The sequence below is a fragment of the Cheilinus undulatus genome, linkage group 11 (assembly GCF_018320785.1).
Source record: "Cheilinus undulatus linkage group 11, ASM1832078v1, whole genome shotgun sequence".
NCBI classification, from domain to species: domain Eukaryota; kingdom Metazoa; phylum Chordata; class Actinopteri; order Labriformes; family Labridae; genus Cheilinus; species Cheilinus undulatus.
In genome coordinates, this window is record NC_054875.1 from 42,674,803 (window position 1) to 42,701,189 (window position 26,387).

At 37.9% G+C, this 26,387-nt stretch overlaps 1 protein-coding gene across 4 annotated transcripts in view; it reads left to right on the forward strand.

Annotated features, from left to right (window-relative positions):
• Nucleotides 1-26,387, forward strand: part of plekhg5b (pleckstrin homology domain containing, family G (with RhoGef domain) member 5b) — a 142,748-nt gene that overhangs the window by 95,772 nt on the left and 20,589 nt on the right. For all 4 annotated transcript variants that reach the window (XM_041799446.1, XM_041799448.1, XM_041799449.1 and 1 more), the window contains 6 exons: nt 3,005-3,146; nt 5,606-5,705; nt 5,915-5,975; nt 6,286-6,377; nt 6,467-6,603; nt 10,834-11,000. In XM_041799446.1, coding sequence (XP_041655380.1) covers nt 3,005-3,146; nt 5,606-5,705; nt 5,915-5,975; nt 6,286-6,377; nt 6,467-6,603; nt 10,834-11,000 — 699 coding nt within the window. The remainder of the gene's footprint in view (nt 1-3,004; nt 3,147-5,605; nt 5,706-5,914; nt 5,976-6,285; nt 6,378-6,466; nt 6,604-10,833; nt 11,001-26,387) is intronic.

A 26,387-nucleotide genomic window follows, 5' to 3' on the forward strand; every position in this document is an offset into this window, starting at 1 on the left:
TTTTTAAATTTGTCTGTCTTGTTGGTAGCCTGTCCTCCAAATTGACAAACATTTTCAGCTGTCTGCAGCCCTCTTCTTCCACAAAACTTAATAGGAGCACATCTCCAGTATTCATATTTGTTATTAGCAGACAAATCCTCTCCATTCTGGTACTGCAACAATGGCATATACCAACAGAGCGAGCAAATAATGTGATGTAACTGGTTTCTCCTTGTGCCTGAAGCTCATTATTTTAAATGGATGTAATATTTCTTTAATAAGCAAATGTAACATCACTGGTACCATTATCACTACTGGAAATACAGCGGATACTTCCTAAAATGTTGTTGTAGGTGTTGAAGAGTATGGCAGCTAATGCGCCGATTCAAGACTCTAACTTGTTAGCCTCATTAATATCCTTGTCTTGTCCAAAACAGCAGCTTTTAGCAAAGGTTTGACAAATAATAAGTAGGAATGTGCACAATTAGCCAGCTGAATTGACTGAGGTTGGGTTCCTTTCTGGTTGGGACCAGAATTAGAAGTCAGTAAAACTAATTATTGACATTTTTCTTGTCATTTCATGCCCACAGGTTTTAGTTTTTCTGCTGCCTTGCTGCCACAATGCTCTTTAATTCCATATGCAAACAATCGCTAACTGCTAGCAACGATAACATCTCTTGGGAACAGCCCAGTGTTGTGTTATTTTGATGAAAAAGGGTATAAAGTTTTCCAGAGGCTGTGTCCGGTTATATATTTTCACATATGAGCATTGAATGACGATGTTCAGTTCAGGAGTGTGGATGTTAACCTGCAAAAAAGATCGAAGGCTGGTGGTGCTAGCGCTGCTAACGTTAGCCAGCCTCTGTAAATGAACTTTGCATCGTTACAGTTTGAAGTTAGTTTACTGTTGCAGTGTTAAGTTGGTTTACAGTAGGGGTGAGGGAAAAAATCAATACAGCACAGCTTTGTGATATTTTACTTGGCGATAAATCGTATCCTATTTTCCAGCAAGTATCGATTTTTTTCAAATTAATTGCTAAAATGAGCTGAAGTCTATGATACTGGATAATTGGTGTCACTTGCTTTTCTGTCCAATAGATGACGCTGTTGCACCCTTTGTCCAGTGAAGTCAGCAGAGGGACCTCACTGGAAAAACAACTGTCCAAACAATTGATTTTATTTTTCCTTTATCATAGAGTTAAGTTCATATTAGCAATTAATTTGAAAAAATCGATACTTGGTGGACGAGAAGATGTGATATATCACCAGACAAAATATCACAAAACTATGCTCTATTGATTTTTTTTCTCCCACCCCCTCTAATTACTAAGATAAGATAAGATAGGATATTCCTTTATTAGTCCCACAAGGGGAAATTCCAAATTACTGGCTCCTTTGAAGAATTTTTGCTGGTTTAAATAAAATCAGAATAAACACTGATGCCTCCTCGTAAGCCATAAAAGCAAACGAAACCAGCAGAGAGAATACTAGCTACTTCAAAAGATTTTTTTCTAATGTCTTCAGGCCTTCGTTTCCACTTGGGTTTTCTTTGTAGAAGCAAGTCATCTGGAAGTCCAATAATTTTCATAGGAATCTCTGTGATATCTGACTGGCCTTAGAAACGCATTTGACATTTGCATTAGATTTCAGAGAGACCGTATGACAGTGTGCTAACAGGCTTCTAACCAACTACCCTCTAATTAGCTGTTTTCTTCAAATCAGTTGATATGTGAATTTTCAAGTGAGTTTTAAAGATTATAAAGAACGTGTCAGTTTAGTTTTGCCAAATTGTAAAACTGAGTTATTTTTCCAAAATACGTTTGTGTTGATATAGTTATTTTCCATTCATTAGTCTGATATGAAGTAAGTTTTTCTTGACAGTTTGATAGGTATATAAATTTTGAAGTGAAAAACTCGAGGCTAAATAGCTACAACAGGATCAAAACAGCTAGCATATGACGCAATAGTGCTGACAGAAAAATCTCATTGCTCGTACAACTTTTTAATGAATTATTTCACAACACCTGCTAAGGTTCAACAGGCCTACATGTTCACTTACTTTGTTGTTGAAATATGAGTTGAAATGAGGCATAAATGTATCTGCAGGGTGGATGTCAAACAAAATGATCAAAAAATGCTGTAGAAGAAGCATTTTAGATACACTTCACTGCAGAGATTTTCAATGAGCGGTTCACTCGACTGTTTAAAGAAAGCAGTCTGACATTCTTTGTTATAAATAAAAAACAAAAATTATACATACCAAAGCATGATACCAGAGCATAGGTTCCTCACAGGAACTTTAATGCTGAATGTTGGTGTTTCCAAACTACTTAGGACTTGTAAATATACATTTAGGACAGTTAAAACAGGTGAAAAACATGAGATTCATGTAACATTAAAGGTATTTCCACAGTGCATTTCCACGACGTAGCCATGAAGCTTTTGCTATCACTACACCTTGAGATAAGGAGGTTTTAAACAGCACTGTGAATTGGGTTAATGTCATACATTGGGGCACTAGAGAGGCTACAGTGCTCACCAGACTGACCTCAGATTAGACTCCAGATCATGACACTCTTTGCTGCTTATCATCCGCTGCTCTCTTTTTACAAACTTCCTGTCTATCTGAAGCTGTCCTATCAAATAAAGACCAACAAATCCCCAAAAAAAAATAAATAAATAAAGAAAATATTAAGTGGATGCAGGATGTTTAGAAAGGCTGAGAGCCAAGCTGCTGGAAAAGTTCACCTTTATTTCTAGCAAATCCACTTCTTGGTCTTAAGTGTACCAAACAGGGTCACATAATGATCATACTCATAATATCATAACCATCCGTAAAGCCAAAAGCTGTAAAAAAGTACATATAATGAGTGTAATATTGGTGGGATTCTTGTTTTTTGCCAAAATCAAAGTCTATGTATCAGAGTTAGTCATGAGGAAGTGAACAAACAGAAACATCTCTAACCTAATGTATTCCAGAATGACTTTCTCTGACTGTTATTTCTCTCTGTCCCTCTTCCTTTAGGTTTGCCACCACCCAGACTGCCAGGACCTGAACAGCAAAAGCCCCCTCCACCTGTGTGAGTCATGTGACTCACGCTGCCATTCAGAGAACACAGACAACATGCACTTTGACCGGCACCCCCGATTTGACTTACAACCTCAAGGTATGTCTTTATCTGGTCTTCCTGTGGTGTCATAGCCATTAGCTCAGCACAGGATTTCACTGAGTAAACATCAGGGTCGTGGTGCTGTGAGTGTCTAAATACGGAAACGACGTAAACCAATGTCATCCTTGCTTAAATACTGAACAAATCTGTATCAGTGGTTGCTGACACATGGTTCTAATTAAACACATTTTAGCCAACTCTGGCTGTAGAAGCCAGAAGTAAATTCACAATTTTCAGATCAAGCGAGATGTTGCCTCTTTAAGTCGACTTAGAAAATGTGTGTGGACATTTTGCAGCTTGTTTTTTGTCACTTCTGGATATAGTAAGGTAGGACACAAACTATACATGACAAGGACAATGCCATTCTAATTCTGACCTTTCTAAAATGCAATGATATTTGGTCTAATTTCAAGGGAGTAATTTGGCCCCATGGAGGGAAAATAAAAACACCACTTAAATTGCTTTTCTAAAATGTGCACTGTGTTTTAGAGGCCTGGAATGAATCTGGTGATAATCCAAAGACTCCTGCCTTCACCAAAATCAAACTGGATCCCTTTAGGGTTACTCAGGGCCTTAAAATGTCTAGTTATGCTGGATAATCCACAACCTTGTTGGGACCAGTTTTTATGAAAGTACTTTTGATTTTGTTAACTAGAAAACAATCCTGAGCTGCCTGATGCTTTGGTCTCCTGGCTACAACTTCACCTGACTCCTATTAACTTCTACAAACCCTTTTCCAAAATTTGGGACGTGAAATATGGAAAAAAGCAAAATACAGGGATTTTTTCAACCATATTAAGTTCTTGATCATACTGATATCATTTGTTGTTAAGTTGTTTTTATGTAAACACATGAATTTGGTTCCTGCAATGTGTTCCAAAAAAGATGGGACAGGGGAAGAAAAGACTGGGGTAGGTATTGAATAACCCAAAAAATACCTGGGACATTCCAGAAGTCATTGGGTTAATCAATGAAATTGATGGTATAAGATTTAGTAAAAGGAGAAATCCTGAAAGGCTCATTAAGGGGCAAGGTTGAAGACAAACACTGAATGCCCCGGATCCATTGAACAGAATAGAATAGAACACCTTTATTGTCATTGTATGGTCAGTAAAATGAAATTAAAATATCACATCAGATAAAACAGTGCTTTTTTAAAAAGAAACAGACAATCACAGAAAATACAACCAGCAACATACAATAATTAGTAACAGCTTAAAATGATAAATATCCATAATCCAAACCACCTCTTCTTGAGCCTTTTGTTTTGTGATATTAATGGATACTAACCTGCAATGTTTATTTCTTAGTCTGCTCCAAACCTTTTGTTATGATTTCTGATTTGATAAAATGCTGTTAAGAGGGTTCCCTATTTACTGGCCTTTTCGCGAGCCCAGCCATTTATTTGGCAGGCCTCTATTGAGATGTATTAGTGCCCATGTCTTGGGTCCCTTGCACATCTGCAAAGGAACCATTAATACTGAGAGGTCTGTACAAGTTTTGGAGTGACATATGCTTCCACCCAGATCATGTCTTTTTCTATCCCTGCTTATTTCAGCAACATGATGCCAAGCCACAATCTGCATGAGTTACAACAGCATGGCTTCACAGTAAAGAGTGCGGGTACTGCAGAGGCTTTCATGTAGTGCAGACATGTCTGTCAATGAAAATGTATTGTGCATTATGAAGCACAAAGGAATCCCCACACTGTTGAGAAACAAGATGTAAAACAAGAAAGAAACGGAACAAATTCCACTTCCAGTACTTCCTGTCTTTGGTCCACAGATGCTTACGCAGAAAAATGTTGTAAAATAATGGTAAGCATGCTCATGTCCCAACTTTTTTGGAAGGTGTTGCAGGCATCAAATTCAGACTGAGTCTAGATTTTCCAAAAACCAACAAACTTGACTAGTCCAAAAGACTAATATCTTGTATTTGTGCTGTATTCAATTGATTATAAAAGGATTAGCAATTCATGGTTTCTTGTTTTTATTTACATTTTATGCAATGTGCCAACTTTTTTGGAACTGGAGTTTGTATTTGTGTATACTTTAGCAAATTAGGACAATTGCAAGTGTGTTGAAGGAGGTATTGGCAGCTCATTTTTGCTGTGGTGATTGTAAATGTACGGAGAACTATCAGATATTAAAGAAAACAAAGATGTAGTAAGTCTCTTTATTTTTAATCATTGGAGGATGGTGAATCTAGATGGAGAAATCCCACTGAATTGTAATAAGTTTATGTGAACATTCCAAGACCGATATGTTGTAATATGGTGGATGCAGAAATCTCAGAAACCAGCTGAAATTGTGATGTGAAACTTATTTGCCTTGCATTGGTAGTGGAGAAATCTAACTGTGAATTCAGGCAGCTTTGACCTTTTAAATCTTGATGAAAGTTTCCCCTTAGTTCTCACCTGACAGAAGGACTGACTGCTGTGTTTTTTTGACCTTTAGCCTCCATCCTGGCTCGAAACGTGTCCACACGCTCCTGTCCCCCACGCACCAGCCCCCCCTCTGACCTTGAGGAGGAGGATGAGGGGAGCAACGACCGCGGGTAAGCAAATCCTTCTGTGATTTTATCACTGGTGTTCATGTAGTCCTGCCTCAGTGCAGAGCTCTTGTGTTCTTCAGGATAAGATACAGGCATGACACGTGTCCGATGATAGATTTAAAGCCCTAAGAGTCACACAAAGCAGGCTTTTTCTCTTGTGTAGAGCTTGTTTGATGTATAAAAGTGGTAATGTGTGGATAAATGTTCTCCAGGGAGCGTAAAACAGGGGGGATGAAGTTGGCGAAGAAGAAGCCACGAAGACGACACACTGACGTAAGTAATCAGACAGACATGGGGGCTTTATTGTGCAACATAAAAAGTCCCCCGTGACACATCAGTTTCATTTCTGATTCCTTGAAAGAGTCGGAGCATGGTTCACAAAGGTACAGGAAACAAGTTACATAATACGACAACAGCAGCCATTATTCTCCTGAACATATGTGCAACACAGTGGTATCTCCAAGACTGCTCTTTATCTGGCAGAGCAGGGAGAAAGAGCCCCCCTGTGGATCCTCAGAGAGCTCACATACAGCACAAGCCGCTCCATCTGTGTAAACTAACAGAGCATCTGTTCCCCCTGCAGGACCCCAGCAAGGAGTGCTTCAGCCTCAAGTTTGATCTCAGCGTGGACATAAACACGGAAATAGTACCTGCAATGAAAAAGAAAACCCTGAGGTAAGAAAGGGAGGGAGGAGCAGCCTCCTAATGTTCTGTAGGAGTTTGAAGTGTGTTTTAACTAAAAAAATGTCTGTGAATGCTTACAGGGAGGTTCTGGGTCCGGTGTTTGAGAGGAATGGCATTGAGCTGTCCCGGGTCGACTTGTTCCTGGATCAGTCCAACACGCCGCTATCCCTCAATTTCGAGGCCTACCGTTTTGGAGGACACTACCTCAAAGTCAAAGGTGAGAACAACACGAGACCTATTACGAGTGTTGAAGCTTAGCATCATCCCTACCTTTCATCCTTTGTCTGAACCAATTAGAGACACCTACTTGAGAGAGGAGGCTCCTTTTTTAGCCATTGAACTGAACATTCACTGAGTTTATCTGCTGCTAATATAAGGATTTTAAACACTAGGCATGATTGTTTTGCACCTTGCAGAAGCACAATTGCTCCCCCTCAATCTCTCCTGCTGATCTGCTTTTCACGTAAGTGGTGATATCTGCAGGGCGGGTTTGCAAAACTGCTCAAAGAAGAAAAGACAGCCATGACAAACTCTGGCATCAACATTTGTTTATACTCCATGCATACAGTAAGGTCCATCCTGCACACTATGATAGATAATATTATCATTTTTTTAAGACACCAACAGGGACCCCCTTCCTATTTCCTTATCTACCATGCAGAGGATGAAATGATTAGGTGATTGAGAACAACCTACTCTATCAATTTTTCTAGTGTAGCAGCAATAACACTGTTTTGAACCCAATCAATATCCACAGATACTGCAGTACAATGCTATTGAAAATGACACAATATTGATGCTTTTTAACAACACAGCCTCAGAAAAGACACCAAAATTGTTTAATTTAGTTTTTGTAACCCCTGCTCTGACCGCTGAGCAGAGAGACAGACACCTAATGCAGGATTAACTGCAACTTCAACATCAATCAAGCAAAATCCTACAACTTCCTGTACATTTGTGAGGAGGTATTAATGTGTTTCTGAGTTCTAAAAGTGTAACTGATGTTGAACAACCAAAAAATAGTGTCTCATTTCTTTGTGTCACAGCTTTGTTTGTCCCTCTCTCTATACTTGATCAGCCACAGCTGCATACTCCTTCTGTCTTTGCTTGTGGTGGTTTTGGGTCAAAAATATGACCATATCTGCTTTTCTCTGGTAGATTTTGCGCTTTTTATACACTTGAAAATGAAAATTATGGATATTGTGTTGTATAAAGCATGTGCTATCAAAAAAGAATCTGAATATTTGAAAAAAATGGCAAACAACAATGTACATTTCTGTGAAAAACACTGAAGCTTTACCTCTTATTTTTGGTAAATGTTCTCTTTTTTGTTTTCACATAGGCTTATTTTTATGCCTGAAATTAGATGGGTCTAAGACAAAGTATAACCCTTAATCCTGCAGTAGATCATAATTTCATTAATAGGAAATGTTCATCATCATGATCATCAGTCTTTCTGTCTAATGACTGCAGCCGTGGTGTATTTCAGACGTCACTCTGTTCTTATGAGTGTACCTCTAACAATGAGTGAGCCAGGACTCCTTTTGTAGTCCAGCTTCCTTTCATGCCTTTTTTCAGACCAGCAGGAAAAAGGAGTGGGCTGTATGCTTATAAAATTATCAGAATTTCTAGTAAGAATGTCACATGTGTTATTAAGGTTCCCATGACTGTAAATAAGACGTCAGTAGCACCGCAGTGTCTCTGTCTTCAGTGGAAACTGGAGTGATGCCTCGGCTCTGCGATCGCTGCGGTTACGTCTCTGGATCAAAGTCCCATTCAGAGCTTCCATAAAAAAGATCCTGTGTCGTGACTAATCCCTCTTCTTTAGAAAGTGTTACCCTCCAAACCTACAGCTTCTGACCGCAGTCTGGAGTTACATCCAGTCTGAAGGACTGAGGTCAAACAGGGCAAACAGTCTGCAGCTGTTCATGCACGTGGGTGAAGAATTAGAGGTTTTTAAGAGGACGGTGACTGAGAAATCGTAATGATCAGCTCTGCTGTTAACCCTTTTCTGTTTAACTTTTCCTTCATGTAGACATCAAGTTTTTTTAAGAGTTAACAAGAAGTTACATGACTCACAGTGACTGTGGTTAAAGATGTTTCAGTTGACTCCACCTCCTATCAGTTCTGGGGAAAGTTTTGCATCTTTCAGCTCATTGTTTTGGTTTTACAGCATGCAAATTCAATATTTATCACCGCCTTCCTCCTCTCATTGGGTGTGTTTTGTCAAGAAGGCAAATACTCTCTGCAAGCTCCCTAGAGTATCATGTTCCTCTTGGGCAACATCAAATTGTAGATGTACAAAATGACCAGCTAATTCATGAATGCAAGGGAGGTATAAGCTACAAAAGAGGATATCTAGTTTAAAAATCAAGAAAGACCAAAATAGAGCTAAAAGACAGTAAATGATGGACTGAAATTTGCCTCTTTGCCTTGAAAAAATGCCTGTGTTGCTTTTTAAACTTTTGGATGAGCAAATACTTGACTTAATGAGTTTGTTATAGTTGAAAAAACATCATTTGTGCATTCAAATATACTAAATTTGCCCACAAAAGTCCAAAAAAATACATTTTTATATACTAGTGCATTTAAAAACTAAGACTATCAGGACAATGTTTAATTGTGCTTGTGATTTAATTCAAGGAGTGAAACTTCTATATATTCTAGATTCATTTCATTCAAAGGGAAATATTTGAAGACTTTTATGTTTTCATTTTGATGATTACAGCTAAAAAAAAGTCCAAAATTTACTATCTCAAAATGCTACAAAAATCTCCAAACACTGATTTAAAAAAGATTTTATACTACAGAAATGTTGGTCTTCTGGAAAACTATGCTCATTTATGCGCTCAGTAATTGGTTGGATGCATGGAGGCGATCAGTCAGTGGCACTGCTGAGGTGTAATGAAGGTTGCTCTGATGGCAGCCTTCAGCTCATCTGGATTGCTCAGTCTGATGTCTCTCATCTTCCTCTTGACCACGATTCTTCAAAGATTCTCTATGGAGTTCAGGTCAGACCAGTTGGCTGGCCAATCAAACACAATAATACCATGGTCACAAAACCAGTTTCTGGTACTATGGGCTGGTTCCAAGTCCTGCTGGAAAAGGAAATCAGAATGTCTGAAAGTTCTGAGTCACGGTGGACCAACAGCAGCATTACTGACTGTGCAAACTGAAGACACTGGACTTCAAGCACCTTGGATTCCGTGCCTCTCTGATCTTCCTTTAGACTCTGGGACCTTTATTTTCACATGAAATGTTTCATCTAGACCAGTGATTCTCAACTGGTTGGGCAACTTCCAGTGGATCGTGATGTGTGCCAAAGAAAAAATAGAGGAAGAAGTTTATGATGCATGAACTTTTGTTGTAATGGCAAATAAAGTCAAGTCTTTTTCTCAAGATTTTAACTTTTTTATCTTCTTTTCTTGGTTAAAACTGGTGTTTTTTGCAAGATACTTAGGAAATATCATGGGAAATTACCAAATTTCCATGCTGACTCAAGGAAAAAATGAGTAAAATGAAGCATGTACGTACTTGTCCTTCTGTAATGATGTGCTTTGTAAGACAAACTTCTTTTGTACTGTCTCTTATTTTCTGTTTATGCCCCAAACTGTAACATTTCATTAGATAGAGGAAAGTTCTTGAAGATTTTGAGGTGGAGATGGGTCCTCATGCTCAGCCAGTTGAGAACTACTGATCTAGCAGACACAACAGAGCACAAATACATTTATTTCTATCTGAAAACAGAAATTTTGACTACACGGCCACTGTCCAGTTCTTTTTCTCTTTAGCCCAGGTGAGACGCTTATAATTTTGTATATGGTTTAGTAGTGGCTCGACAATAGACACACACTGTGTGTGGTGGCTCTTGATCCACTGACTCCAGCCTCAGTCCACCTCTAAGTTCTTGGATTAGCCTCTGAGAACAGCCTGCCCTTTCAGAAATGATCTTCTGTGGCTTACCCTCCTTATGAAGGGTGACAATGATGGTCTTCTGGACATTTGTCGAGTCAGCAGTCTTCCCTGTCATCGTGGTTGTGTACGCTGAACTAGAGTGAGAGAATTAAGAATCAGGAAACCTTTGCAAAACTAAACTTTTCCACAATATTCTAATATTTTAAGATTGTGGATTTTTAATTTTCATGAGCTGTAAGCAGCAATCATCCAGTGCACAAATGAACAAATGAAAAAGAATGCAAAAAGAGCCTGAAAATGGGATGTTATGGCACATTTTAAGTATAATCATCCTGAGTTTGTTACTGCAAGCTTACTAAAGGATCGGACTTGAAGAAACAAAAACTTAGAGTGAGACACTACGTTGAAAATGGCTCAGAAATAACAATTAAAAATCATTCTAAAAGTCAAAAAATAATGTAAGGGATTGGGATTTTCAGTCTGACAGCACTCTCTCCTCAGACAGCTCAACACTTTGCTTTTCTCTGTGCAGCTCGGGCCGGCGATGAGCTGAAGGTGGAGCAGGGTGTGAAGGACATGCGGTCACTCAGTCTGCCCAACATGAAGCCATCTGCAGGTCAGAGCCCCTACATCCTCACCCCCGGCACCGAGAAGGTGGAGCACGGATCTCTGGGACGCAAAGAGAGCATCGATCTGCTGGTGAGCTGCTTTTCCTTAATCAGACGTCACATGACGCTCAGACTCATCAAACCAAAACACACCACCCCTCCAAACCACACACACAGACACGCCCAGTGACTCGCACTGCTTTGACACACCTACTACTCTTTCCATCACCTCACCTCCTCTTCCCTCACTCCCATGATGCCTTGTGCAAGTGAAGTGTCTCATGATAATCCCATCATGAGCTCATTGTTTTGCATCACCTTTATCTGCCCAGATCAAACCTGGGAATGTTTTTTGTGGGTTTCCCTCTCTGTCTGCAGCCTGTTTGTGTATTTGGTGCGTACATTCATGTATGTGCATGCCAGCCCTGAACCCTCTGAATCTCTTATGATGATGAGCTCACACTGGGACACTTTTTGCCACTTCAGCACTTCCTGCAGCCACAGGAAGTGTTTTTTTTTTTCACTGGTGAAAGATACAAAAAGGCCGACAGGTCTGCAGGATCCTGATTTGCTTGGCTGCCAAACACGAGATGTGAAAATAGGGCAGACAGTCATCAGGTTCATGTGGTGGCGCATCCCTGTTCACAAATTACTCCATGGGTCTGCAGCTGAAGCTCTTAAAAGCCATGATTTAGCATTGAGACACAGTGATAATCCCTCAGCACCAAAGCAGCAATAGACTAACAGCTTCATTCTGACCTTTTTTTTTAACTATTGGGCCTATAAAACAAGGGTTTAAAAGCTTTTGGTGCTTTGTTTTAAAAAAAAAAACAACACAATTACCATAATTTTAATGATCAGAAGCATCAAAATGTTCTTGAGTTCTAAATAAAGATGTTTATCTCTTAAGACAAAGAAATGGTAGAGGGAAGAATCCTTAGAAACTGCAAGAAAATTCCTACATATTGTCTAAATTGCAAGTTTATTTTGGCAAATACAGACATATTTGTTCATTCATAATCAAAATTTGTGCAAAAATAACCTTGTTTTTACTTCTTTTATCATGACATATCTTTCTCTCTACATTCAGTTGTATCAGCTGATTTTCACAGTGACTGTTGATGATATTGGTTGTCCATGGCCAGGTGTAACTCGCCATCAGAGCTCAAAATGTGTTGATTTTTCTTCCTTACGGTGTTAATTTCTGTTTTGGAGGTTTTGTTTTTCCTTAGGCTCATACATACGTTTCTCTATTATCTTCCTGTAACATGTCATTGATTGTTGAACCTCCTGAGGCAGGTTTAGACCCTCTTACCCATGAGTTTGGTCATGTGTTCATCCGCTGATGTTGACATCATTGATGCCTTGGGCAGAGGAACAGGTAGCGGCTGTGTTCAATAATGCTATAAACATCTGTGCGGTACGTCATTAAAGTTAGTCACCGCAGAGACGTAAACAGAGGAGGTTGCTGAGGAAATCAGAGTTTTAGTCATGTCCAGAAGTGAAGGGAACTGTTTATTATTGTTTTGTTTGTATCCTCAAACCCCTAACACTGAGAGTGCTCTCAGAGAAACCATTTCACTGCAACCACACTGCAGGTAATGACTTGTTTTGTTGGCTGTGAATGAGGGAGGATTGAATTCAGCGATAGAATCAGTTCAGATTCAGGCCTCAAGGGGGCAGCACTGGTGTATGTAGCATCTGTTGATATCAGGAAAGTCCACTGAGCTTCTGATAGTGTTCATGTTTCTGCTGAACTCTGACTAATAGCTGGGTTGTGTCTGAACACACATTTCTATAGTGATAAAACAGTTAGCTTAAGGCTCTAGTTGATTCAAAGGTGCTCTGTTTTGATTAATTTTGAATAATTATCATTTAATTATCATAGGGCTGTTTCAGCTTCAGGGCTTGAAAGGAGAAGATTTCTCTGCACTCTAATCTAAAGTAATATACATCAGTGCTTCCCCTACCATTATACTGGGAGGGTGCCCCGCCCTCCCAACGGCACCCTCCGCCCTCCTTGAAGGTCGGATTAATTTTATTGAAGTTTATTTTCTATAAAGCGCTAGATCACAACAGAAGTCATTGAAGGATACCTTCCCTATAGAGAAAGCCTATACCCTGTCCCTTTATTAAATAAACTAAATAGCCTTATGTTATTTTTCTTGTTTACAGGAATACAGAATGCGATTCTTTTAAGTGTTTGTGTCCAAGGGCAGTTGTATGAGTAAATATAGGCTGAATGCAGTTGTCATTGGTGTGGCAGTAAGATGAGCAATATCTTTAGGTGCTTTTTGACTGAATGTACCATGAATGTTTAGTTCCAGGAGCCTTTCTTAAAGGAAGTAAATGGCTCTACAGTTGGTGTTTCTACTGGGGTCTAAAGTCCCAGGAAGATTATGCCAATCAGGCTCCTGATACAGCCAGGTTGAGGAAGACAAAGTAAATCAATATTTTTATGCCTTATAACATCTTTTCCTCTTAAGATTTCAATGCCAAAGATCTAATGTTTAACCGGCTGTTATGTAACTGCCTTTTTCAGACACTGTTACTGTAGTTTTGATATCAGTTTTTTGTGATTTACACCTTATTTTATTCACATTCTGATGTACGTAATGAAGGGTTGGGTTGGAGGACAGACAGTCTATAAGTTATCAAATGTCTGTAGATTTTCACTTGTCCAGATTGACTGACAGGGACAGAGAGAAATGTAAGACTTTGCAGCCATTTGAGTCCTGATGATGTGGGTGATCATTCTTTCAGCTATAGGTTGTTTCCACCTAGCAGTCCTGTTCATTTTGGTGCGTGTTTGTTTGCATTTCCATTATTAGGAGTTAGATAGGGTCCAAATAACTAATCCTTACCACCCTACTTTTATGGCCCCCTTCTGTAGGCGTACCAAGCTTACCTATCCGTCCCTAAACAAAGGAGCTACATGCACAATAGACACACTTCAGTTCACCAACCATGCACCACGAAGTTGCAGACCTTCCTGGTGAGTGTCGGTGACCAGGAGGAGCAGGGAGCTGGACAGAGAGAGGTTATAGGTATCTGTGAAACAAACTATTTTGGGGTTTACCAGACTGAACCATACCAAACAGTTCTCAAACAAACTGGACCACCTGGTGGAAACGCAGCTTGAATAACCAGTCAGAAACTTCAGCACCAGCACTCATAGTTCCTGGGCCCTTGGTAGGCACTAACACCCAAGTGGGGACTCTTTAAGGCAGTAGCTCCCAACCTTTTTTTTCCCCTCAGGGCCCCCTTACTGATATCTGACAAAAGCTTAGCCCCCCAGCACCCACTAGGAAAAATTAACATCAATTTTAATTGTTATGATTATGAACACCCCATCAAAATAGGCCTACATATACTCTATTATTACGATGGTATATTTGGGCCACATTTAAAAAAGAAGAAAATAAAGACAATCTGTTTATTTTCAAGAACAAAAAACTGAAATTCTTATGTCTAAAAAGTTGCTAGTTTATAAGAAAAAAAATGAGAAATATTTAACTTCGAAAGTTGAGAATAAACATGAAGCAAAACTCACAATTTTTGAGATTATGAAGTTAAAAAAATCCAAAATCAAACCACTGTTTTCAGTTTGGTTTCTTGTAAATTTTTCACTTTACACTGTTGTAAATTGAAGTGTCTAATGTCAAAACTAAAGAATTTCTAAATTCAGGAATTTTGATTTTATTCTTGTAATTTTCCAGCCTTTTGAACTGAGAAATTCTGAGTTTGTTTTCCTCAAAAAGTTTGACTTTATAATTTCAAAAAAATGTTTTTCCTCCTTAAAATTTTGTTGTTTTTTTTAATAAAAAATGAGCAGATTCTCATCATGTTATTATTAATTTTATTTCAAAATCTTTAAAGCTGGCATCAACACACTGTTGTAGATTTTGTTTCTATTTGTGATTTCAAAAACCTATATGCACATCAAATTTTGAAAATGCCAGAGCAGACAGGGTCCCACACCCCCCCCTGAGCTCTTTGGTGGCCCCCTAGGGGTGTCTGGACCCCAGGTTGGAAACCACTGCTTTAAGGGGTAGGGTTTTTTTTTCCCAGAACTACATTTAGACCCTGGTTCCTGCTGTCCTGCAGCACAGTTCCTGCTGTAAAAAAGCACCTAATATGTCTACCTGATTGTTTGTGATGAGTGAATTTCACTTTTTTTTTTAGACAAATCTGTCATTATTTAACCAGTTAAAAGCCACATTAACATATGAATTCCATTGAAAGAGTGACCTGACAAATACAGACTTGATTGAGAAATAATAAGCAGATCATTGTGACTTTCAGCCCAGCACATCCACCTCCTCTGTCTTTGTTCACTGATTTGGTAAGAATGACTCATTTGATTATTTGAGTCTCTCTAAGAACCATGAAACCAAAGCTCATTAAGGTCTGTTGACACTTTTGTCTCCACAGACTCAGCAGCAGAAATCCTGTGATCTGTTTTTAGTGCCAGCTCTTGTTTTATGAACACTTGTTTGGAGGACAAAAGCTCCTCTTGGACGTGCGGCCGCCAAGTGCGGCCTTTTCAGTTTCTATGGCAGCATCTTTGGCACTCGCTGTAAACCTGCATGCCTGTTTTTTACTGAATTGCGAGCATTTTTGCTCAAAGAAAACGAGATATTTGCCAAGCGGCTGGTCTCTTTGCCTGGCATCTCTGAGTCTTAACGCCAGGAGAGGCTGTAGAGGAGCGATGTCCTCTATCTGCAGAGTATTCAGCTTTATGATCGCATGCATGTTAGCTTTTATGGACCCTGGCAGCGCTGGGATGCACTGCAGAGAGCTTTGATGATCCAGATTGATTATCTTTCAACAGGGAGCCTCGGACGCGGCTCTCTGATTGGTTGAATATGCATTCCGATCTCGCTGATAGTTCCCATAAAGTACCGCCACCCGTCTGCGCCTTGTAGTTATTACACCATCTGCAAATAATGTGTCCTTTTGTATCGAGAGCTGATGTAAGACAGGAATCAGGTCAGTGTTGGGTTAGAAAAACACCTTTCAAACATCAGTGAAACATTAAGCACGTCATATTTTACAAGGAATCAATCAAACCCAAACCCACGCACAGTGTTTGTGTTTAGTTTAATGTTAAATTCAATCAGTGGAATTGAAATAGCTGTAACTGAAAGTAGAGCCTGAAGTTCAGATTCCCGTCTATACACTTCAGTTTCTGTGACTCATTTAACCTGTTGAAGCCGTTTATCCCCAGGGTCTCCTCTCAGGAAGTTTTTGCTCTATATGTAGAATGATATGACGTCTGGTCTGAGCAAAAACAAAACTTAATCTGCAGGAAACGTATATCTTTTAATGGCATTTCTTCTAAATCCTGACAGTTGCACTGTGGGGGTCATGCAGTCACAGAAACGCTCACTCATCTTTCCTCCTTCCCAGGAACAGAAACTGAAGGTTTTACAGTCGTCATAAAGATATGATATGTGACCCTTCGGGACTTTGTGATTCCCGGTAACACATACAGTACGCTGATCCTCGCTCTGACAGGTGGCCCTGTTATGTAACACGGTCATTCGCTGCTGTAGCAGCATGAAAACAAGAGTGATTGTGGGTAAACTGCCACATAATCACTGTCTGGGAAATAACCCACATTAAAGTTCATCACAGTTTTGATATCATACCTATAATTTAATCTCATCACAGAGTCAGAGAAGAGTTCTCTGTTGGATCTGGGTTTTTTTTTCCAAGATGGTTAATGACCAGTAATGGATCCTCTATATGTGTCAGAAATAGTGAGAAAACCACACTCTCAGTTATAAAGTTGTTATATAGAGATGCACCGGCATGATGCTGGTACTGGCAGAAAATAGCTTTAATAGTTATTCAAGATTTCTATATGGAGGCCATACAGAAGAATCAAAATAAGTTTCTCTCACCAGCGAATTAAAGGTCACATTTTATGCAAAATACACTTTTCAGGGTTTTCTACAAAAATATTTGCCCCTGGCCTGTCCACAATCCCCCTAGATTTTTGTTTTTTTGGAAACCTATAATTCCTTAAATTAGGTACAGAAAAGTGGCACCTTGATGAGTCTTTACCTTCATTTGGCCTTAAAATATTCATACTGTCACTACAACAGCCTCATATTAGTATCTTTGCCTGCTACTCCAGATCAGATTACAGTAAAATGCCACAGATGCATCGATGTCATACCTTCACACAGGAAATAGATAAAAACAGGAGCTGGTTTAAGTGTTATGTAAAAATCAGGGTGATGGTTCCTAAAACTGTTTGCTGAAAAGCTTGTTTATAAGTAAGTTTAGTAAAGATTAAATGATTTTTTTAACACTGATGTGGTTCAAGTAGAGAGATGTGTCTTAAACACAGATCTTACTACGTTAATAACCTTTAAGTCTGACCTAAATGTCACGTTTTAGGACAAACTGTTCACTTTCTCTCCATGCAGCAGGTAAACGTGAACATTTTCTGCTTCTCCCTCTCTTTTACAAGATAGTAAAGTTTAAACCTTCGGGGTCTTGGACTGTCATAAAAAGGGGCTTCTGGCACATCTTGGCCTACTTTCACAGTGCACAGAGAAAGACTGAAGAGGTCAGAACTTCATCTCCAGATCCTTCTGGTGAGAAAAACAAAAGATTTGGAGGAATGACCTCCAGCTCTGGAAAATTTTGGATGTTGACCGCTCCAGCTGACCTTTTACCCCAAAGCGATAATTGTCAAAATAAAGTGTAATGGAAAAAATAACAAAGACAAAAGGAAGTGCTGCAGGGTCTTTGTAGTGATCACATACAGGTGCTCTGGAGGACTCAGGGTTTGCTGCTGAGTTCAGCTTGTGAAGGGTTGTGCATGCAGAATAGGTGGAACGGTAGCCCTGATGTAGGCTAAATGTGGTGGGAGCATGTTGGATATTTTTAAATATATTATAGCACTGAGTGAGGCGATTCCCGTTAATTAAAATGTGAAATATTGTGCGGATTTTTACTGTTTTTCTCCAGCTCTGATTCTTGGATCGCAGCTTCTATTGATGAGGTTAACTTGTTGAGTTTGGCATCTTTTGTCAAATCAACTAGGAGATTTTATACCAAGACAAGACGGTTTATTTTAAACCATTTTACCACACATTAACCCACAGATTTATTGTTTTAACATGTCTGCAGGAATGTACACTGAAAAAAATCTAGCTGTTTTACCTTCAAGGAGCTCAAGCTACATTGAATGTAACTATGACTATGACCTGGCCCATTTAAATATGCATGTTCATTAATGTGCATTGTCCCTTGAAATTAAAAAATAAATAAGTAAGTAAGTAAATAAATAAATATATATATAAAAAATAAGTAATTAAGTAAGTAAATAAGTAAAAAAGTAAATTAGTAAATAAATAAATAAAAAATAAGTAAGTAAAATAAATAAATGAAAATAAATTAGTGAGTAAATAAATTAATTAATAAATGAAAATAAATAGGTTAGTAAGTAAATAAATAATTAGATAAAAAAATGAATAAATAATAATAAATACATACATACATACATAATCAAATAAATAAATAAGTAAGTAAATAAATTAATAAATATTCATTGAAAGTAGAATTTCTTTTTGTAGTTTAGCTAACTTCCTTACTGTCCAAAACAGTACTTACGTTTTCCTGAAACAGGATTACTAGAGGTATTTCCTTGTGATTTTGGGAAACCTACCCACCCCAACCCTGAGACAAAACATGTATTAATTTACCGCACATCCACTTAGAGATTCCGTATATAGGCTTTAGAAAACTTAATTCTTCCTGGCACTCATTGGTGACCCAATTCAAAGCGCCTCCTGACCCACTTCTGGGTCCGGTTCCACCTGTTGAGAGCCACTGAACTAAGGTGTGTTGTGTTGACTCATTATATTTGTGTTTCAATAGAAAGGAAGTCAAAAGTTGTAGTTTGCACGACTAGTTTCTATGACATTGAACATAACTGTATTATACTTGATTTGAACATTTTGATTATTTCTGGGAGATAAAGGGACTTTTAATCTGTACTAATGCTGTTTTATTCACTCTTTTTCATGTAAAATACACACATTGATCACTGAAAGCCATTTCTAACTTAAACCTAATTTGACTCTGTTGAGGCCTCAGGTCATGCCTACCTCTGCTAAACAGTAAACCACCTAAATAACCTGTCAGTTGTTCTTTTGATCTTATATTAAGAAACAAAAACTGAAAATTCATTTTCTGTTTTTAAAACAAAAACTTTTTTTTTTCTTTTCTATTTAAAAAAAGAATCGGCCATGTTTGTTCTTAGTATGTAATTTCTCCTTTTCTCTGTGTGACCCGGTGTTGTGCTGAGAAAAGCATCCCAAGAATCACGCGCACCTCACCAGAGTGCATACCGCTCATTGTGATGTGATATATGGCGCAGCATTTAGGTGATATAAGACTCCTTTATGAAGGTTAATCAGTGATTCGAAATAGCAGACACTTTCTAGTTTATAGAATTCTACTAACAGTCTGTGTCCTCAGTTTTTTAAAGATTTCATAGAGGAAGTGTTGTCCAGATCAGTGGTTCCCAACCTGGGGTCCAGGCACCCCTAGGAGGGGCACCACAGATTTCAGGGAGGTGTGGGACCTTGTCTGCTTAAATGCTGTCAAAACTAGATGTAAATGTGTTTTTAAAATTCATGATAGGAAACATAATGTATGACAGTGCATTAGGGCGACCTAAAAGATTAAAAAAAATACGAGAATCCCTTTAACATTTCGAGGTAGAAAAAATAAAATTTTTAGAGACAATAAAGTCTATGTTAACAGGAAAACTGACTCAGAATTTCAGAGTTAAGAAGTTGTAAATTTACGTGAAAAAAAATAAAAAATATAAGGTTATTTTAAGTATTACATTTTGACATTAAAATATAAAAATATCAAGTTTTTAAAATCATAAATTCACAACATTTAAAGTAAAAAATGTACAAGAAATCCAAACCAAAACAGTGGATGGATATTCAACCTTTTGACGTTTTAATCTCACTTACTTAAGGTTTTGGTTGACATAAATGTATGACTTTTAAAGTTTAAAATTTCTAATTTTTTTTTCTTTTAAATTTATGACCACTAAAACTTAAGAATTTCTATTTTTTTCTTGAAAACCAATGGCCTATTAACTTATGAATTTCTAGTTTTTTTTTTAATAATCAACAGATCCTTAATAATAATAGTGAATAGTTTATGCATACATCTTTTTTAAGAATAAGTGTCTGTAGACCTGTTTTTTTTTTGATTTTGTCATGAAAACTATAAAAATCAATGTGTTTTTTTTCTGAGTGGGTCCTGGGGCGCCTGGCTTTTCGTAGATGTGAGTGGGAGGGCCCTTAGGAAATAAAGGTTGGGAACCACTGGTCTAGATTAGTTCCCTGAAAGTGTGTTGTCATTTTAAATGTTGGAAATTGTTAAAGAGGGAAAAATGAAACTGAACTGGGCTGCTAGCTTTCTGATTCTTGATTCTAATTTGAAAGAACAAATCAAAATGTAGTAGAGAAAGATATTTTCAGACATCCTGGACAAGCTTGAGGCTATTTAAAACTTTATTCTTTCATCTTAAACCACACAGTAATCAATAAAAAGTTGACTCCAGCTACATCAGTAATAAACTTCCGTGACAGCTGAGAAGAAGAGGAGTCTTAGCTTTGCCTCTGGGTTGGAAAAGGTTTGTTATGTAATAGACAGAGGATGTAGGTAATGTTGTTTTGTTTTATAATAGAGGAGTCAGCACTGGAAAACACCGTATCTGATAAAAGCCCCAACATTCCCTGGAGGCTGTAGACACCGTGGTGACAGAGAGAGCGAAAACATTACAGCTGATCAGACAATAAATGAGAGTCTGACTGTCTGAGCTCTGAAACCAAAACAGACACGTGTGCTTTTCTCCACAGCTGAAGGAACTTTACTGTATTCACACAGCTTGAGATTGAGACTGTATGCATGTACGGATCTCTGCTCATACAATAAACTCTGTGTTTGATATAGAGAGGAAGACAACAGCAGAAGCTATTGTCCTTGTTTATTTCCTCTTTGTCTAACCAGGTCAAACACTTTTACCTCCTAAATTACACAACTGAAAGGCCGATCTCTGTGGAGATATTCCCACAGCAGACCTATCAGACTTATCAACACAGAGGGTCTTTGAATAACAATGGCTGTCTGATCTGAAGGGTGAAGCTCTAAGCTGAGCTGTTTTAAAACACTCAGTACAGTGTGCTAATAGAGTGAGAACTGTCTGTCATTGAGTTGGTAATGTGTTTGGAGGAAATGTGAGAAATGGAGACGTAAAGAACATCTTATGGGGTTTAATCAAGCAAAAATGAAGTTAGTGCTGAAAGGTAGCAAGCTGCAGTTCCTCAAGTGTCCACTTGGGGCTGGCTGTTAAAGCACCAGCGGTCACATACATCTCATGTTAAAATGACTGTTTACATCAGAAATAAGCATATTTACAGCCTGGTCCGATTTAAAATTTTGGTCAGAATAGGTTGCATTTTTAGGGGCACCCTCTGTACAGCAGTAATGTTTAAAGAAAGCTGTTTGTCCACCTCTTCTTCTACAACTAGGTTGACCTAGGCAGTGTTTTTAACATAGCGCTGACATCGACCTGCTTCAAAAGACCGCTTCAGTGACCAAAGGTGGGACACTCTACAGTCTAAGTTTTAATATGAAATGCACAACACTATCAATTTATCCAGTATTATTTGTTTTGCACCTTTCATCTGAATTTACCAGCAGCAAGTGCTTTACATACGTATAAATAAATTAGAAAGAATTTATAAACCCATCCCACCTCCCAACAATTTATGCACAGAGTTTAAGAATGTTATGAATCGGGACATTAGGACCCAGTAAAGAAACAGCCACTGACAAACTGAGGAAATACTATCTTGAGTTCAAAATAAAGAAATGTAGGAAAGTTAGGGCAGTCAAATAATAGAAATTTTAATTGCAATTAATCTAATTTTTGTCACTTTTTGTTACATTGTCTTCATTTATAACTGTTTTTTTCATGTCGGATTTTTGGACCATCCTGAACTATGGGTTATCAACTTCCTGCTGGGTAAAGACCTGCTTTTATTTTGAAAAAATAAGGAACATTGGGTAGATCAAAGGTTATGACATGAATTCAACCACAAAAGAGGAACTTGTTTGGATTGAAAAGGAAGTAAGAGAAAAGTAAAAGGGTAAATGTTTGATAACACAAAGTGGAGAAGCCATTTGACTTGTTCTCTTAGCTGTTTACTACACCAGTGGTTCTCAAAGTGGGGGTCGGGACCCCCAGGGGGGGTCACGAGACAGTCAAGGGGGGTCACGGGATGTTTAGCAAAAAACAATGAGAAATCTAATATGATTTATAATCATATATTTTATATATTATTTTAAAAAATCATGTTATAAAGAGTCCAATTTAAAATAGTAGTTATCAAGTGATGTTTGTGCTTAAAATATGAGTTAGAGTTATAAAAACTACCTAAAATGCAATTGTTTTAACTGTATTGCTACTTGTGATTAATGATTTTTAAAAATATACAGTTTGATGTTAAACTGTTTGTTGTGGTAAATACCTAGTTGTCTTTTCAGTTGCTGAGTTGTGAAGGTGTTTTCCCCAAATATGAGACTGAAAGAGAAACTGTTAGATCATCGTATCTGTTTTAATATGAACTCATAGTAGCCCATGAATGTGTAACTGTAAATCTGTGGACCACAAGGAACTTTAAATATGCATGTGAAACATTTAGTAATCAACCAGGAACTGTTTATACATCTTTTATGTTTACATGCAAACTATAGTAAAGCAATCGAGGAAGCAAACTGGTCTGATTTTTGCTGCTACAATATTTGATTTGTGTCTTATCTTAGCTCAGGGTGGAGTTTTTCTGAACACATTTACCATTAAATCCAGATCACCCAGTCGGTTTAGAGCCATCATGTGTTTGGTAGTAAATGATCTAATTAGCCTCATTAAATCTGGGAGGCCACGACTTTATTTACCTGGTGGTGTGGGTGGAGCTCCATGCTGAGCAGGCTGAGGAGGTGTGTGTACCTGTGTGTGAGCTGATGAAACGGAGAACTTCCCCTGACACCTGAAGGAGGAGGCAGCCGAACACACTCCTCCTCTGTGACTGTGGAGTGTGTGACTGCAGAGCAGAGTTACCTGCAGGATCACTCACACACATGATGCTCCTCTCTGATCTGAGCTTATGATCTAGACATGGACTCTTCTTGACTCTCTGGATTTACTTCTTTGTTTACTGAAATATTTTTGAAGTTTTTTTGAGGATTTTGCGTGAAAATGGTTCGTTTTGGTCGTCTGACGTCCTGGCGCAGCTGGGACCTGCTGCATGTGGACTCAGAGATCCCTGAGTCGCCTCCTCATGACACAAAACCGTCACTGACTGACTATCAGGTGAGGCGTTCGCTGACACGTCTGATGTGTAAAACTCAGTTATGATTGTTATATAAGACTCTATCTGTTACTGCCTGTTTGGCAGCACTTGCTTGACATTTTTTATTTTAAGCATTTAATAATTTAAAAGGATGCTTGATTTTAATAGTTATTATTATATGTTTCTACTACCAGCTTTAAAGAAAGAGTTTACTTTGATAAACATGCAAAATTCCAAAAAGAGGAACAACAAAGTCAGAGAATAATCAGAGTGAAACCAAGAGGACAAAAGATGGAGGAAAAAACAGCATAATGGAGACCCAAATATTAAATTAATTTCTTTCTTTATTTAATCAGATCAGTCCCATTGAGATCAGATATCTATTTTCCAAAGAAAACCTGGCCGAGAATGTCAGCAATTTATCATATCATAGATCAAACACACTCAGACCGGCACAGTTCCCAGTTAACAATAAAGAGTGATAACAGCTAATAATCAGCTGAAATAGTGGCACACAGAGGTGTGGATTCAAGAGGGATTTTAAACAGTCTTGCAGGTTAAAATCAGCCTTCAGACTGTCCCAATCTGTTATATGATAAATAAAATGATGAGGATTTAGAAGGGGAGCTAAATAAAATAAAATAAAAAAAACAAGGAATTAAAGAAATAAAAGGGAAAAAAGATAAAACAATTAATATTACTACATTAATAACTGCAATAAACCCAAAGCATCTCATTGAAAAAGGATTTAAAACTTGATCATGTTTTTAGTTTCCCAAATGTGAGGGCTTTTCTAGTTTAAGAATGATGATAAGCTGTATATTCTTATTTAAATTACAAGACATAGAAATGACAAAATGCAATATGGAGATAAAGAAAGGGATTTTAAAAGGGACTCATTAAAAAGACAGCATCAATATATAAATAGATTATTTTTATACAACATTTGGGATTATTTTTGCACATTTTTTACCTCTCAAATTTAAACAAAAAGGGATTTTTTTTCCTGTAAACTGCAGGTCTTTAGTCAAAGTACAAAAAAAACCCCAAGAACTTGCGATACATGGCAATGATAAAAATCAGTTAAACAGAATAATTAAAAAGAACAAGTATAAAAAAATGACCATTTATGCACTTTATTTTTCTTTTTAGCAGACTATAAGGGTGTTTTTTTTTTGTTTTTCCTGTTTTGCCTTCTAGGTGTGAAAGAAATGTTTCTAATCCACCATTCAAGAAAACAATATGGAAAAACTCATGACATGCAATAAAAGACAATAAAAAGCAGCAATGAAAACAACACTTTCAAAAAGTTGCATCACATTTAGAAATTGTCAACACTGGTTCAAAGAGGTGATCACTTATGTTAATTTTTTTTTCTTTATTTTTTACATTTTGAAGATTTTTCCATTTTTAACCTCACTGATGTAAACAAAAAGGGCAAAAAGATTTGAGGTTTTCATTTGTGCCACGATATTAAACTGAATCTTAATTCCAAATACAAGAAATAGTAAGAAATGTGTGATTGCCAATGAAGAATAATAAAGTGGAATTTCAAAAATATTAAGGCTGCATGATACTGGATATTTGCTGATATCTGATGTGCTGATATTTACAGATTCATTGTAGCTGATACTGATATCGATACTGGTATTTAAATATGTTTATGAGTCTTAAAACTTCAGTCCTTGAGCTCACTGTAAGGTTTGAGGATGAACATAGAAACAAACTTAAATACGTAAAACACAAGTTTAAGTTTAAAGAATAAAGAAAATACCTTAACTACCATAGGTCTCTTGGTCCAGCCTGAAATTCCACATATTTATTAGGATATATAGACAAAATTTACAGTCTATGTGTATTATATTGTGTGTAAATATTGGCAGAAACTTTGATATTTGTTGATACCAATATCAGGCCGATAACATCGTGCACCACTAGAAAATACATCATCATCATTGTTGAATTTTGTATTTTTTTCTGCATATATGACCATCTATTTTTCTTTTCCATATCCCAAATATGGACTTCTAGTAGTGTTTACCTTTTTTACTTGATTGTAAGCTGAATGTCTTTATTGAACATGCAATAATTAAGCAGAAATGAAATTTACAATTCAAAAAAATGACATAAAAGAGCCTTACATTTTCTAAAAAGTCTAAAAAGTAGATTGGAAAATTGATCATCTTTTACTATTTTTGCAGTTATTCTTTCCAAAATGACTTTTTTTGTTACTTTGATAGTAAACCAATGATATTTCGGAGCATTCTATCCACACAGATACAAAACAACCCCCATCATTTGAGAATATTTGTCAGGGAAACAAGGTTGGATTCAGCCCTAGTGTGTCTGATTTAAATTCCTGACTTAATTTCACACAGTCTAGTAAAAAAGTCTGATGGTTCCTCTTTGTTTTGGCTCTCTGATCTCATCCTCTCCGAGTTGTGAAGTCCATGTGTTTGTGTATTGGCTGGCTTTTGACGCTGGCTGGGATCCCATTACTCACTTCAGTTAAAGCAGCTTTGTTTTGGCACCTTTCCCTCTCACCTGAGGCTGAAAGAAGCTTCAGTGTTTGTCGGTCAGCAGGACCGGCCTTGAAACGTGCAGCACGTTTCATTGAGTTTCCATTTCCTGGTGGTGTTTGTCCAGAAATGTGCTGGTGAGTCGGAGTTCTCTGGAAGGTCAGTGTCATGCTGTTTTCCCATCGTTAATCAACCCACCTGATCAAGGAGAGCCGTTATCAGTGGGCTAACGTTAGAGGCAGTAGCAGGGGGTGGGGTGGGGTTTCTTTGCTCTGTCTTTGTCACCACTTACTTTTGATACAATCCCGTCCTGTTTAAAGATTTTCTGCTTTCCGGGCCAAGGTTAACGCCACAAACCTCTCTGATAAGATAAAGCTGAGAGGGGCTTGATATCGTTAACCTGACTGCCCCCTCCCCCCTCGGACCCTCAGTAGAAGTTCCCAGAGAGCAGTTTAGTATGTGAGCTCCCTCTGCCCTCGGTTCTGACTGACAGGTTTACACATGGGGCACAGGGGAAACCTCGTAAACATAATTAGTTAGGCAGACACGACCAGA